This window comes from Hippopotamus amphibius, chromosome 4 (assembly GCF_030028045.1).
Source record: "Hippopotamus amphibius kiboko isolate mHipAmp2 chromosome 4, mHipAmp2.hap2, whole genome shotgun sequence".
Taxonomy (NCBI): domain Eukaryota; kingdom Metazoa; phylum Chordata; class Mammalia; order Artiodactyla; family Hippopotamidae; genus Hippopotamus; species Hippopotamus amphibius.
Window position 1 is genome coordinate 4,991,730 of NC_080189.1, and position 16,625 is coordinate 5,008,354.

Consider the following 16,625-nt stretch of genomic DNA (forward strand, 5'->3'; position numbering starts at 1 on the left):
AGACGTATTAAATTCGAATAAGTTTGAAGATCCATTATCTTCTCTGAGCTTCATTTTATTCATCTGTAAAATAGAGACGGTGCTTCTTACATACTAAATGCTCAGTAAAGGTTAGTTGTATGATTCCCAGTTGTAGCAGTAACAAAAAGAGTGATGGTGACTTTAGGCTGTTAGCAGTTGTAACTGGTGAGAAGTTTGCATATTTGGAATACAGGTCTCTTCTGCTATCCAGAAATAGAGGGTTCTTATGAAACTGTTCATAAGCCGAGATGGCATAAGGCGAAGAAGCAATTACCCTGTTTTTTAGAAAAGTGAAAATCCCCTTTGGGTTTCTTTTAGTTGGTGAAAAAAAGTACTTACGTAGGTCTCTTGTAAAAGTGAAGTGGCGTAAAGCGAGCTTTTGAAACGTGGGGATGCCTGTGTATCTTGAAGGTAGAGCTGACGGGATTTGCCGACATCATATATGGGGGATGACAGAAAGGCGTCTAAAGTTACGGAGCTGGGTTACTCCGGTGATCGATGCACTATTGACCGAGGTGGGAAATACTGGAAAAAGCAAGCTTCAGAGGGTAGGGGGTGGCATCACATTTTTTTGATGTCTTGTCTCAGAGATGCTGTGTTGAGTAGACAGTTAAATATGAGTTGTGATTCAGTAGAGAGGTAGGGAATGGAGGAATTTGGGAGGTAACAGCATATACATAGAGAGACTGGGTGGGATTACCCAGGGAATGAGCCTTTGCCTGTAGAGAAGAGATTTAATGACAGCAGCACAATCATTATACGGGAGTGACAGGCCTAAACTGGTACAGTCTAGGCAAACCCAATTGTATGTTACCCTGTTCTTTAGTGACCCTGATCCCAGCCCCTTCCGTGGGATGTGCAGAAGGACATTCCCATGGAGAGGCATGCAGCTGAAATGAATGGGAGACAGAACTTTGTCACGGAGTGTTGTTCTAAGGGTGGTGTGGAGAAGTGGAGCAGTAGCTGGGAGACAGTGTGGAGTCCAGAGAGGGTTTCCTTCCTTCCTTCCTTCCTTCCTTCCTTCCTTCCTCTCTCTCTCTTTCTCAAGATTGTTGTTACTGCAATAAATGTGTATGCCAACGGGACTGATTTTCAGAGTAGGAAAGGTTGGTGAGTTAGGGGAGGCAGGGAATAATGGTAGGTGCAAAGGTGATGAACAGGAAAGAGAATGTGATCCAGAACACAGGAGGAGGGATTGGTGTTGGCTAGAAGCATCATAGTATGTTTAATAGGAGGGAATGTAGAGTATATGGGAAAACACTCAGGAAAATCGGGGGGTGTGGTAGGAGGAGGGTGTGGAAGTTCTTCTAACTACCTCTGTTTTCCTATTGAAATAACAAGCAAGTTCTATCAGTCGAAGGGTGTAGAATGGAGAGTCTTAAATGTTTGAAGACAGAAAAGGTATGAAATAACTATCTAAGGTAATGGGAGAGTAAACTGACCCAAGTGGAGATTGCTGGGCAGCAGTGAGGGGCTGCTTGAGGTGTCAGGTTAGAAATACAAAGTGAAGTCAGTAGCCTGGCTGTGTCTTTTTCCCTCAGCTGGAATTCATGGGCCAGAAGTAGTGGAGGGTTAGTTTTCATCAGGATTGAGGCTTTCCCAGGCAAATATAATGGAATGAAATGAAGGCAGGAAGTATTGAGGGTCTGTGTATTATAACAGAGTGATTTTAACTGCTGACCATGGGATCCAAGCTGGGGAAGGAGGTAGTAAATGTGCCAGGCCGAGAAGAGGATCACAGTGAGGTTAGCTAACATGAGTGCCTACCAGGGAACTAGCGTTTACATTCAGTCCTCAAAGTAGTCCTGTGAAGTAGTGCTTTTATACTACCGTACAAGTGAGGACACTGAGGCACTGAATTTAAGCAGCTCACACTTGGGTCGTGCAGCTGGTAATTAGCCTCTTAATCTCTGCAGTCTGGCTCTGCAGTCCGGCTCTGCAGTCCGTGCTTGTCACCATGCGAAGTCGGCAGGGGAGATGAACTGGCAGATTCTGGAAGGTTGAAGAATTATTGGAGTGAGGTCCCAGAGGGCGTAAAGTAAAGCTCCTGTGGACATGGGTGTATAAATACCTGTTCAAGTCCCTGCTTTCAGTCTCTAGTTTTTTGGAGAGTGTGTGAGTCAACATGTCCTGGTCCAGTGGAGTGAAGTCCTGAGATACTTACTTAGAGGAGAGGTGGTCTTGAGATGGTAAGAATTTTTCCTTTGCCCATTTTGATGCAAGAGGGGCTGAGTAATAGAGTTCTGACTAAAGTTATGTTTGGTAGCAAATACAGACGCTGTCTCAAGATAGCTCCACCACTCCCAACAAATTTTTTTTTTTAGCCATTAAAAAAAATTATTTATTTATTTATTTATTTACTGCATTGAGTCTTCGTTGTTGCATGCGGGCTCTCTATAGTCTCAGAGAACCGGGGGCTACTCTTTGTTGTGGTGCGTGGGCTTCTCATTGTGGTGGCTTCTCTTGTTGAGGAGCACAGGCTCTAGGCGCTCGGGCTTAGTAGCTCCACAGCATGTGGGATCTTCCTGGACCAGGGCTCGAACTCGTGTCCCCTGCACTGGCAGATGGATTCTTGGCCACTGTGCCAGCAGGGAAGCCCAACAAATGTTTTTCTAATGAAAGTTTAGGAAGAACCAGTTGTTTTCCAGACCTCAACACGGGAGGTTCATGGATCTTCTCCCCAGCACGTTGCTCTCACTGTAGTTTAGCTCTAACCAATTGAGTGATTTGGGTAACTTATTTAACCTTTCTTAAATTCAATTTCGTTATCCGTAAAATGAGAACAGTAATGACTACTTCAATAGGATAGTTAAGAGGATTCAGTGAGAATAATATACTTTAAGGTTTTTTCTTCTTTTGTTGTTTGTTTTTGCTTCATGTATGTTGAAGTTCTGTTGTTAGATATACATACATATTTAGAATTACAATTATGTGTTGTTGGGAATCAGTATTATCAGTGTGTAATATTCTTCTTTGTCCCTGGTCTTTTTTTTTTTTTTTTGAAGTCTGCTTTGTATGACGTTAGCATATCCACTCCAGCTTAATTTTGATTAGTGTTACACGGTGTATCTGTTTCCTTAAATATGTCATTGTATTTGATTTCAGTTTCAAGTAGATAGCATATAGTTGGGGCATATTTTTAAATTGATTCTGACACAATCTCTGTATTTTGATTGGAGTGCTTAGGCCACTTATGTTTAATGTAATTATTGCTTTGTTTCGGTTTAGGTCCATCATTTGTTATTTATTTCTAGTGAGCCTTTTATTTTGGTTTTGTAATTTTTTATTTCAGTAATTTCCTCTTGGTTCTTCTTTATTTCTTTATTTGCTATTACTTTCTATTTTAAGTTTTAAGAGTGTTCAGAATTGCTCATTTGAACATTTAGTAATAGCTGCCTCAAAGTGCTCATCAGATAATTCCAGCCTCTTTCATTTTATCGTTAGTCTTTTTTGTTCATTGTATTATTTCATGTGATTTGATATTTTTGTAGTTCTTTGAGTATCAAGTAATTTTGGATGGTTTCTTGAACACTTTAGATATTATAAGACAGTGGGTTTTAAAAACATCTTATGGAGAATGCTGGTAATTTTGATTTAGCAGGCACTTGGCCTGGGTAGGTACAAGCTACAGGTTTCAACCAGCTTTTGTGGGCTGTAGTAAGGTCAGTTTAGTTTTCAAAGCTTTTTGCAGGACTGTTTCTATTTGTACTGTGTGTGCAGTACCAAGTGATCAGTCTGGGACCTGGCCATAGGTCTGTTAGCTCAGCTCTGAAAGGCTTTCTTATACTAATTAGGATCAGGTCCACCCATGGGCAGGTTGTTGGTCAGCTCAGGTGAGATCTTTCTTTTTCTGCACTTCATCACTCACTCCCAGGTTTCAGACTTCTTTGGGTTCAGGCCAGGGGATATTGGAGAGGTAAAAGAGTAGTAAACTTAGTGATACTTTGGTAGTGCTTTGTTGGTGTCTGTTCCTGAACAACCTACACTGTTATTTGTTTTTAAGGAAACTCAGATAGTTGATGGATGAATTATTTACATGTTTTATCGTTACGTTCAGTGGGAGAAAAAGTTTGGCATATATTCCTCCAACTTATTTAGAGCTGGAGCCCCGTTGTAATCTTTTGTTTGGGATTTTTATGTGTGTTTTTAAAGTGAAAAATAGGCTGTAATTTCATTTTCTTTCATTACCCTTGTTTTGACTTGGTATGTATGACAGTTGTAATATGTGCAAAAAATGGTGTTAGAGTGTTCCTTTTTTATTCTGTGGAACAGTTCTATGTTTATGATGGATACTGGGTTTATAGAATGTCTTTGATTTTGCTGTCAGTGGAGTGCCAGCCTCATAGAATGAGCCAGAAAGTGTTCCATTATTTACAGAAGATAGTGTAGGATTAGTATTATTTCTTAAAAATTTGATAGAATTCATCAGTAAAGCCATCTGGGATTAGATTTTCTTTGTGTGAAGGTTTATACTTACAAATTCAATTTTTAAAATAGATAATTGGCTTATTCAAATTTTCTATTTCTGTTCTTAAGTCATTTTTGGTAATTTGTGTCTTCCAAGGATGTTGGTCCATTTCATATAAGTTGCTGATTGATTGACATAAAATTATGTATAATATTATGTCTGTGCTTTTAATGTGTATCTCTCTAGTGATGACCCCTCTTTCAAATTTTCTAAGTTTGTGAGGGTTTTTTTGTTTTTCTTTTTTTGATCATTTTTACTGGAGAGCCGTCTATTTTATTTTTTGAACGAACTATCTTTTGGTTTCATTGATTTTTAAAAAAATTCTCTGTTGTGTTTTTATATCATCAATTTCTGCTCTTTATTATTTCTTCCCTTCTACTTTTTTTTTTTTGTGTTTTTTTTTAAATTTTTCTTTGGGGGTACACCAACCTCAGTCATCTGTTTTTATACACATATCCCCGTATTCCCTCCCTTCCTTGACTCCCCCCCCCCTCGAGTCCCCCCCACCCTCCCTGCCCCAGTCCTCTAAGGCATCTTCCATCCTTGAGTTGAACTCCTTTTGTTATACAACAACTTCCCACTGGCTATCTATTTTACCGTTGGTAGTGTATATATGTCTGTGCTACTCTCTCCCTTCGTCTCAGCTTCCCCTTCACCCCCCACCCCCTCCCATACCTCGAGTTCTCCAGTCCATTCTCTGTATCTGCATCCTTGTTCTTGTCACTGAGTTCATCAGTACCATTTTTAGATTCCATATATGTGAGTTAGCATACAATATTTGTCTTTCTCTTTCCGACTTACTTCACTCTGCATGACAGACTGTAGTTCTATCCACCTCATGACATATAGCTCCATCTCATTCCTTTTTATAGCTGAGTAATATTCCATTGTATATATATGCCACATCTTCTTTATCCATTCGTTTGTTGATGGGCATTTAGGTTGCTTCCATGTCCTAGCTGTTGTAAATAGTGCTGCAATAAACATTATGGTACAAGTTTCTTTTGGGATTATGGTTTTCTTTGGGTAGATGCCTAGTAGTGGGATTACTGGATCATATGGTAGTTCTATTTGTAGTTTTTTAAGGAACCTCCAAATTGTTTTCCATAGTGGCTGTACCAACTTACATTTCCACCAACAGTGCAGGAGAGTTCCCTTTTCTCCACACCCTCTCCAACATTTTTTGTTTCCAGATTTTGTGATGATGGCCATTCTGATCGGTGTGAGGTGATACCTCATTGTGGCTTTGACTTGCATTTCTCTGATGATGAGTGATGTTGAGCATCTTTTCATGTGTTTGTTGGCCATCTGTATGTCTTCTTTGGAGAAATGTCTATTTAGGTCTTCTGCCCATTTGTGGACTGGGTTATTTGCTTTCCTGGTATTAAGCCTCATGAGCTGCCTTCCCTTCTACTTTTTACAGGCTTGATTTGATTTTCATTTTTTAATCTTTTAAAGTGGAGGCCTATATTACTGTTAGAGTTGAGCTCTTCTTTTTTTCTTTTAAATAAATTTATTTATTTATTTTTATTTATTGGCTGTGTTGGGTCTTCATTGCTGCACATGGGCTTTCTCTAGTTGCGGTGAGCAGGGCCTAGTCTTCATTGTGCTGTGTGGGCTCCTCATTACAGTGGCTTCTCTTGTTGTGGAGCATGGGCTCTAGGCGCATGGGCTCCAGTAGTTGTGGCACACAGGCTCAGTAGTTGTGGCTCATGGACTCTAGAGTGCAGGATCAGTAGCTGTGGCGCACAGGCTTAGTTGCTTCGCAGCATGTGGGATCTTCCTGGAGCAGGGGTCAAACCTGTGTCCCTGCATTGGCAGGCGGATTCTTAACCACTGAGCCACCTAGGAAGTCCCTTAGGTCTTATTTTCTGATATAACTTTTTTTACTGTTTATTTTTATTGAGGTATAGTTGATGTACAACATACGGAAGTTTCAGGTGTACAACATAGTGATTCATAATTGATTTGCAATTTTTAAAGGTTATATTATTCCATTTTTAATTGCTATAAAATATTGGCTATATTCCCTGTGTTGTGCTATAATATATATCCTTGTAGCTTATTTATTTTATACATAGTAGTTTGTACCTCTTAATTTCCTACCCCTATCTTGCCCCTGATATAACTACTTAAAATTGTAAATTTCCCTCAATCACTGCTTACCTGAATCTTAAAAGTTTTGAAATGCTGTGTTTTCATTTTCATTTAGCTCAAACTATTTTCTAATTTTCTTGTCATTTCTTTCTTGACTAGGTGGTTTGTTTAGAGTTGTGTTGTTGTTTACTGAATATTTGAGGCTATTGCATACATCTTTTTTGTTTGTTTCCAGTTTGATTCTGTTATGGCCCGAGAACATGCTCTATATGATTTCTGTTTTTAAAATTTGTTGAACTTTGTTTTAAGGCCTACAGTATGGCTTATTTCTTGGGATCATGTGCTTGAAAAGAGTAGCATTCTATTGTCATTAGGTAGGGTGTTCTGTCCATTGGGTCCATGTGATTGGTAGTAGTCTTAAGTCTTCTGTCTCTTTACTGAGTTTTGTGTCTACCTGTATCAATTATTGAGCAGAGTGTTGCAATATCCAACACTGTACATATAATTGTATGTTTATACAGTTATGTGTTTAAACAGTTCTTTCAGTTATCATGTATGTTGAAACTTTGCTATTGAGTGCATACAGATTTAGGACTGTTATCTCCTTGATGAAGGTTCTTGTTTTCTTAATTTAATCTGATAATTTTTGCCTTTTAATTGTTGTGTTAAGACCATTTACCCTTAATGTAATTATTGATGTGGATGGGTTTAAATCTACTTGCGTGTTGTTTTGTATTTGTTCATTCTCCCCCATTTTTTCCTCTTTCCTTTTATTCATTTTCTGTCTTTTTTTGGTTAATTGAATATTTTTTTAGGATTCTGCTTAACCTCCATGTAACTACTTAGCTGACTCTGTGTGTACAAAGGAGTAGCTCTAGGATTCACGTTCCACATATTTAACTCATCAGAGTCTACCTTTAATTAATGTAACTTCAGATGTAATATAAGGCCTGTATATCAGTGTACTTTTACCCTCCTATGTTTTGAACTATTGTTGCCGTACATTTAAATTTTATATATATTATGAAATCCACAATAAATTATTTTTGCTTTGAACAGTGAGTTAATTTTTAAAGAGATTTAAAAATAAAAGTCTTTTATATTTACTCACATACTTACCATTTCCATCACTCTTTATTTCTTTACATATAATTTTGATCCAAATTTTTATTGAGCATTATTTAACTTTTGTCTGAAGAATTTTCTTAACGTATCTTATAATGAAGGTTTTTTGGTGAAGAATTTGTTTAGCATTTGTTTGCTTGAAAAAAATTTTAGATTACTATTATTTTTAAAGGATGCTTTTTGCTGCACATTTTATTCAAGGTTTATGGGTTTTTTTTTGTTTGTTTTTCCTTTAATTTTCTTCCAAGTACTTTTAAATATGTTGTTTTGCTGTCTCCTGGCTTATATAGTTTCAGATGAAAAGGTTGCAGTCATTATTTTTGTTACTCTGTAAACAGTATGTCCTTTGCTGGGGGGGGGGGGGGCTGTTTTTAAGATTTTCTTTTTATTACTGTTTGTCAGCAGATTGACTCAAGTGCCTTACTGGTGTGTTTGTGTGTCTCTCTGTTAGGGATTTTGTTATGCATCTTATTTTTGTTTTTGTTTTACAAGATTTGTAACTTATTTCACTGAATATTTTTTCTGTTCCTTTCCCTCCAGCTCCAGCCTCACACATATTAGACTGGTTGTTGTGGTCCCACAGGGCACTGCATGCAGCTGTGTTTGTCTGTTTTCACTTTGTCCTTTATTTGGGAAAGTTGGTTTTTGTTTGTTTGTTTGTCTTGTTATGTCTTTAAGGTCAATCATCTTTTCTTTTGCAATTTCTAATCAGATGTTAATCCCTCAAAGTGAAATTTTCATTTGATGTCATCTTTTGATATTACCTCTGTTAGTTCCACTTTCTTAACGTTCTAAAATATCTTCCATTTCTCTTTTCATGTTTTCCATATTCAATAAGCATATGAGGCATATTGATAATAGCTGGTTTAATATCCATGCTTATCCCTCTATCACCTCTGTTGTTTTCTGTTTCTATTCCTTGATATTTCTTCTGGTTATGACTCATATTTTCCTGTTTTTTTTTTTTTTTTTTGTATATCTTATAAATTTTTATAATGCCACCCATTGTGATTTTTTGTTGTTGAGTAGGTAGATTTTGTTATAATACTTTAACAAGTGTATGTGTTTTTTGTTTTTTGGGATTTTATTTTGCTCCCAGTTGACTTAGTTGTGGGTTATTTTGATTCTGTTGATACCTTTGTCAGCTCTTTTCTAGGTTTCATTTAGCCCTATTCCTAAACGTGTGTTCCGAATACATTATATATAGTCATTGAGGTCTTGACACTCTGGCTAGAGGGAACATGATTGATTCCTGGCTCTCTCTGAGCTCTGGGACTTGTTCATATTGCAGCTTTTCTGTAATGGTTCTTTCCTTGGAAGCTGTTTCTGTTCAGTCTTGTGGGGTTTTACACCACAACCATACAGTTTGGTATTCATATAAAAACTCAAGTACCCTTATGCAGATTTCTGGAGCTTTTTCTCTGTGCAGCTTCCTCCTATTGTGTACTCTGTTCCACAAATTCTAGCCTTTTTTAGTACCCTTAAGTGATGATTTCTTTCTGCTCATTTCACACAATTGCCAGCCTTTGAGTTCTCTCTCTGTGCTACAGTCTGTAAATTAACCCCACCAAGAAAGCCTTTGTGATGGTAGGGTTCACCTTGTTTGTTTCCTTTTTTTCCCCAGGGATTACAGTTCTCTCCCTGCCTATGGTCCAGTGTCTGATAATACTGTTTTTTATACTTTGTTTTTCTAGTTGTTTATGGCTAGGGGGTAATTTTGAACCTTCTTATTCCCATGTGGCTCTAAGTAGAAGCCTTCTCTGTTATTTTAGGAACTCAAATTAGTTTTAATTTATAAGATTAACAAGGAACATTGAATTTTTGATGGAAAATTTTTCTCAAGTAAAGTTAGTTGTATTATTTTACTTCATATTTCTTTGCAGCAAAGTGAAGCAAGGAAAAGTAAAATGAAAGGGTTAGGAGATACAAAGGAAAAAGAGAAGAAGGAAGAAAAACCAAAGAAAGATTGAAGTAAATAATCTTTGCGTTGTCATTTGTAATTAGACTATTTAAAACCCAAACTGAGAACATGTGAATGCAATATGGGAATATAAAATGTATACATCTGTTTTCCTGTTTGTTTGGAAACTGGCAACTGATGTGGGTTTGACGATATGACCATCATCTTGTGCATTCAGAAAACACAAATTCGTGATGTTGGTCCATTGACCAGAAGTAGAAATTTTTTTTAAGATTGATTGATTGATTGATTTATGTTATGGCTGTGTTGGGTTTTCTTTGAGACGCATGGGCTTCTCTAGTGGTGGCTTCTCTTTTTGAGGAAAACGAGCTCTAGGTGCACAGGTTCAGTAGTTGTGGCGCACGGGGCTTCGCTGTCCTGGAATGTGGAATCTTCCCAGACCAGGGATCGAACCCGTGTCCCCTGCATTGGCAGGTGGGTTCTTAACCACTGCATCACCAGGGAAGTCCAGGAATAGAATTCTGATGGATGGATGAATGTAAAAAGCATGTTTTCATGGGTGCCAAATATCGAGACTAGGAGAAATAAGAAGATGAAGGGAAAAAAGCAAAGCAAAAATTAAAATTTATTTTTTAGGAGTAAATGCCACAGTGCAGACAACCAATATATTGAGCTATTAACAGATAAAACACGTTTGAAATGAAGCCAGTTGTACCCAAAACTAATTAACTTGTGATGCTCAGGATAGTGGTGAGTGAGACTTAAAATAGAGCAGGACATTTGCCTGGAAGATTAGGGTTAGCCAGCAAAGCCACATGTGTTTCAGTTTCTTTAACAATGGGTGTACATAATTATGAAGAATATAACAGAAGGATTAAAAGTAAATTTTACTTCCATAATATCTCTTGAGTTAATTTCTTATTCTCTGTCCCATTATAGCAGTCATGTTGGGATTATTTCAAGAATTTCCTGTCTCCCTGTACGTAGGCATTACATTGGTCTACAAGTTTCTAAACAAAAAAATCACTCCCCCGCTGCCCCCTTTAAAAAAATTCCTTAGACTTCGTGTCTCCTTGCTGCTCCTTTCAGTCCATCTGCTCCAGCTGCAGTGTGTCCTTGCTGTCTAGCACTCCTCACGTAACTTAAGAATTTTGCATTTGCTGTTCCTTCTACTGCAGTGCTCTTTTACCAGCTACCTGCGTGGTTTGATTCCTGTTCTATTTCACATCTGTACTGAAGTGTCTCCTTATTTAGATAAAATTTTACTTCATAAAGTTTATTTTGTAAATGTCTTATTTAAAAAGATAGCTAGCCCTTCATGTTTGCTTTATTTTTTCTTAGTATTTTCTTGATATTGTGTGTGTTTCATTTGTTTACTAGAATAATATGTCTTCTTATGCCTTCTTATGTAATTTAGTGAAGGCAAGGATTTTGTTTTGTTTACCTCAGTATCCAGTGTTTGAACAGAGGCAGACACAAGGAGGATTGATCGAGTCATGTACTGATGCTTGTTAAATATGTAGTCTAAATACTTGCTTAAAGTGCTTTTAATATAGTGTTTCATCTGTCAGTTTCTGAGAGTGAGGTGTTAAAATCTCCCATAATGAATGTGAAACTATCAGTTTCTCTTTGTTGTTCTTTAAATGTTTACCTGATTTGAAGTTCTGTTGAATTATATTACCCTGGTGAATTAATTTCATTGTTAAATAATGACAGCATTAAGTTTTAAGCCATTTATATTTACTGTGGAAACTCGTATTTATTTATTTATTTATTTATTTTTTGGGGGGTACACCAGGTTCAATCATCTGTTTCCATACACACATCCCCGTACCGTATTTATTTTTTATCATGTCATTTTCTATTTACCTTTTTTTTTTCTCCTCTTCTGCCTGCTGTGGGACTGATCAGACTTCCTCATTCCTTCTTTCTCCTTTGATTGTTCAATTCAACATAACTACTTGCCTTAATAAATTCTAAAGATGATTATCCTCTCCCTTTTTCCATGAACAGTAAATCAACCTTTAGCCCTAATCGCCCTTCCCCATCAAGTTTTTGTCATCTCTTATTTGTTCTGCCTTCTTTCCCCCTTCCGCTCATGAATGATGCTGTTTTGGGTTTGACTTGGTATGTTATATTGGCAGGTTTCTGATATTAAATTATACTTGCATTCTGATTATATTTATTTAGATTTTTTTTCACCCATAGATTTTGGATGTGTTAGGGTTTTGGTTCAGATATTTCTTTTTGGTTTTTTTGGGTGGTGTGGGGATGACTTTTTGGCAGTTTCCAGTAGCTAACTTATGAAAGTATTTGGACTTTGATCACTTTAACTTAAAAAAATTTTATATCTCCTTTATTGGTTTTGATGGATTAATATACTTTTAAAAATATGATTTAAATGGGTTTCCTGTTGTTTAAAACAACCTTTTCCTTTACTTTTTCATATTATTTCTCTGTTTCTTATTATCATCTCTTTCAGTATTTTTCAGATAAATACTGAGTTTATCTGTACTTTTTCTTTTTAAGTAATGAAATAATTTAAAGCTCTGAAATTATCTGAATACTGCTTTGTCAATATCTAAGTTTTTAAAATATGTAATGTTTTTTTTTAATGTGTTTAAAATTTTTTTGACTCATTTCTATCCTTTATGAGATTTCAAAAACTTTAAAGGCCTTAGTTGTTGTTGTTGTTGTTTTTTAATTGCATTGAGTAAAAGAATCTTTACCATGATTCTTATGTTTATTTTACTTTACTGAAGTGTTTATAAATTAAAATTCATCACACTTGTAAGGCAGGTGTGATTAGATCATGCTTAATATCAAGTTAGTTTTTTTTTTTTGAGAGGTTTGCAGGGGTGTGCCTCACTTTGTCCTTAAGGGGTAGGTGTCTTAAAAATACAGACATCGGGACATCACTCCTCAATTTCATTGGATCTAGAGGTATAACTTGGTGTGTGAACTTCGAAAAGAACCCACTGGATAGTTTAAAAACCACTACTGTAGACAGAGGGAGTTATCTCAAGGTCTGGTAGAAGAGGGGAAAACCTAGTCTGAAGAATACTTACAGAAGTGAGTTATGATGACACAGACATATTAATGTGGGCCTGTCTCCACATTTAGGTATAAGGAGCAGCTGAATTTGTGGGGAAAATGACTGTAAAGTGTGATATTTACTATTTGATATGATAAAATGAAGGAAGAATTGCCTAAATTATTTTATTTTGTGTACCTTCAACTTGTGCTTTATTTTGAGTAGAATTCTAAGTCTTAAAATGTAACATTTAATTATATATGTTTATTTCTTTGTCTGCAGGCCTCGAAGTAGAGGAAAAACTACAGTGGAAGATGAGGACAGCATGGATGGGCTGGAGACAACAGAAACAGAAAATATTGTGGAAACAGGTATCAAAACTTAATTGTGTAAATTTAAAAATTTTAAATTTGCACTATTAGCATTTGTCTATACACCGAGTTCTAAAATTTGCATGTGCTAAAGAAGTTTGATAAGTAATGACACAGTGAAAAAACTGACTTTTTTTTCCCCAAAGCACTGATTAGTAGAAATCGTTTAATCTCTGTAGAGAAATATTTTATTAGTGCAAAATTAAAACTGGAATAAACAGTAACCCAGGCCATTCATGTGATAGCTCATAGTAGGTTTCTGGCTTATGGACCATCTAGTTTGTTGTGTTAGTATGTATGTGAGGGAAAAAATATGTTCCATTAGCAAATACTACTGTGAAATGCTGGGTTTTTCTCTTATACTGGACTCAGAGTTGCCTTAAAGAAGGTAATGTGTGTTTTGCGTCTGTGAAAGGAAAATAGAATAGGTTGCCCAAAGTAGTTTCCAAAATTTACACTAAGTTAGTGATTTAATGAGCTGTCAAAGGGACTAGGTTTCGTATTGTATTCAGAGGATATCTATTGCGAGATGGTCTTTCATTGTCAGTATCTTTACAGTTGTCGGATAGAGTTTAGACATAGTTGATAGACTTTTTCTCTGAAGTTGAATGTCATCTACTTGATGCTTTCAGAATGTCATACAGCTTTTAGAGAAAATTAGAAATGCTATATCTTTTAAAATATAATTTTCCATGAAATACTTTTGGTTTTCAAATGTGTTGCTATTATATGCCTGTAATTTTTGGAAAAGCCTTCAAAAGTTCTGCAGTTCTCATTCCTTTTTCCTATTGGGTCTAGTTAAGTAGAGTGACAAGAGAGAGGCTTGGAAGTTCAGAATTCTACATTTTACCCTTTGGTGCCCATTCATTGCCACATTACTTTAACCTCGGATTTATATAAGTTCCCAACTAGTTATTTTTCCTATATTTTTCTCTTAATTTAAATTTTTTCTGTAGTTTGTGTCATTACTTTCTTGTGAAAAGTTTTTTGTAGTTTAAGTGACATTTGCGGTGTAACGATTACTTACAAGTCCCTTTAACTCGGTGCTCTCAGGCTGTCCACAGGTCCCGTTGTGTTGCACTTCGCAGCATTCTCCCTGAGTACTCTGGCTCATTCTGTGAAGATTTAGCACCTCCCTTTCCATTTTCCTCTTCTTCTCCCATTGTCAATTTTAATAATCTATTCAATACCCAGACCTCGTGGCTGCTTGATTTCCTCGCGAATCCTCTTCTCCAGCCCACCTCAGCCACTCCTTCTTATGGCCATACTTCAGCCTTTATCATTGTATCAATATCACTTACTAGGAAGCTTGCTGTTTCACTTCCAAAATCTCAGTTTCAACTGTGCGACTATAGCTCTTCTTCTACCAGCTCACTCTTTCTATCCACACCACGGTACTTGTCCAACCATACTGACTTCTCCACCGCGGCCGTCTTACTGCTGCAGTTTGGCAGCCTCCTTTTCTAACAGACTCTGTGATCCGTTATTGTAGTCCCTCTCGTATGCACCCTAAACTCTTTGCCATCCTCCCACTATTTTGCTTTCATAACAAGACCCAAACTCTGCATTTTAGTAGCCGAAATTGCTGGAGAAAATCATGAACTTGCTGACTGTGGCATTTTAAATTTACGACCTCACATCTCGAGTGGGTGATGATTGTGACCCTCCACTCGTTCTGTTCTTTCTTAGAATTCCCTTTCCCGTTATCAGGGATAAGTCTTTCACCACCTTCTCTTCTCTCCTCAAACTATTGACACCTCCTTTTTCCTTTTCTTCAGTTGATGATCTTGCTTATTTTAATGAAGAATAAATAGAAGCAATCAAGAAAGAACTTCCACATTCATCCACCATCAAATCTTCTTTCCTGCTTGCTTCTCTATGCATCTGCTTTACCTTACCCTCTGTTAAAAGGAAATGAAGAGTCTCTGGGGTTACCCACGGCCAACTCTTGTACATGCGTCCCGGCATCTGTCCCCTTTGCGCCTTTGGGTTTCCTTACTTTCCGGCGTGGTGACTTTCCTCTCTCAGACTCGTTTCCATTAGTGGTAGCACTGGCTGCAGTGCCACCCTTCTTAAGCACAGGTAACTTCTCTTGATCAGATGCTCCTTTTGCCAACTTTGTTGCTTCTTTGCGCATCTTTATAGCAAAAGCCCTTGAAAGAATTGTCTGTACTTATGGTTGATACTTATTTTTGACCATTTTCTCCTGAATCTACTCCAGGAAGGCTTTCTTCCTCCTGCTCCACTAAAACTGTTCTTTATCTCATATTGCCAAAACCACCGTTAAGTCTTTGTCCTCCTTAAATATTCAGTGTTGTTTCACACAGCTAACCATTTCAGGAGTGAAACTTTCTCTCTTTTTTTTTAATTTGACTTTCAGGACATCACATTCTCTTGCTTTTTCCTGTCTCACTGATCTCTCTTTCATTCTCTTTTGTTCATCTTCTCACAAATTAGGTGGTCTCATTCAGTTTAGATGCTTTAAATATATCTATGTGCCGGTAACTCTGAAAATTACATTACCAGCTCTTTTCTTGCTTTGAACACAATCGCTTTCTTCAGCTTACTTTTTTTTTTTTAAGCTCTTTATTGGAATATAATTGCTTTACACTCTTGTACCAGCTTTTGAGGTACACCAAAGTGAATCAGTTGTATTTATACCTATATCCCCATATCCCCTCCCTCCCATACCTCCCTCCCACCCTCCCTGTCCTGGCCCTCTAAGGCATCCCCCATCATCGGGTTGATTGATCTCCCTTTGTTATATAGCAACTTCCGTCTCACTACCTCTTTTACAGTTGGTAGTGTAAATATGTCTATGCTGCTCTCTCACTTAATCCCAGCTTCCCCTTCGCCCCTTGCCCCCCCAACCCCGTGTCCTCCAGTCCATTCTCTGCATCCTTATTCTTGCCCTGTCACTGGGCTCATCAGTACCATTTTTTTTTTTTTTTTAAGATTCTGTATGTATGAGTTAGCATACAGTATTTGTTTTTCTCTTTCTGGCTTACTTCGCTCTGTATGACAGACTCTAGGTAATCTGCTTACTTCTTAACATCTCCTTTTAGATGTCTAAAGAGGATCTCAAACTTAATATGTCTTCTGTGGAACTGTTTATTGTTGTTCTGGAACCTTCTCTTCATCCAGTGTTCCCACCTCAGTAAATGCCACCATGTACTGTTCAGGATAAAAATAAGGAACCTGTTGGAAACACCTTGGGCTTTACCTTTATAATCCCTCCTGATTTCAGTTGCCTCTCATCTCCCCCTCTGCTGTCACTCCAGAACTGCCACCACTGCTGCGTGTGTGGACTGCTGCAAGAGCTTCCCAACTGGTCTTGCTGCTTTTACTCTCACCCCCATTCTAGTTTTGTTCTCCACTTAGTAGTAGAGTGAGCTTTTAAAACCCAAGGTAAGAGTCTTTTACTTCTGTCAACTGTCCAAGGCCTCCAGGGATGCTTAAAATAAAACCCACAGTCCATCTATGATCTTCAAGCTCTGCTGATCTTGGCTACCTGTCCAACCACATCTCCTATCTTCCCCTTGCTCTCTGGGCTCCAGCCATATTCCTTTTTCAGGCACTTGCACTTTC

General features: G+C 37.4%; 1 protein-coding gene across 19 annotated transcripts in view; it reads left to right on the plus strand.

Annotated features, from left to right (window-relative positions):
- Positions 1-16,625, plus strand: part of KMT2C (lysine methyltransferase 2C) — a 268,850-nt gene that overhangs the window by 61,766 nt on the left and 190,459 nt on the right. For all 19 annotated transcript variants that reach the window (XR_009053403.1, XM_057733880.1, XM_057733884.1 and 16 more), the window contains exon 2: positions 12,949-13,037. Coding sequence is in view for 18 of the 19 variants with exons in the window: in XM_057733880.1 (XP_057589863.1) it covers positions 12,949-13,037 (89 nt within the window). In the remaining variant the exon portion in view is untranslated. The remainder of the gene's footprint in view (positions 1-12,948; positions 13,038-16,625) is intronic.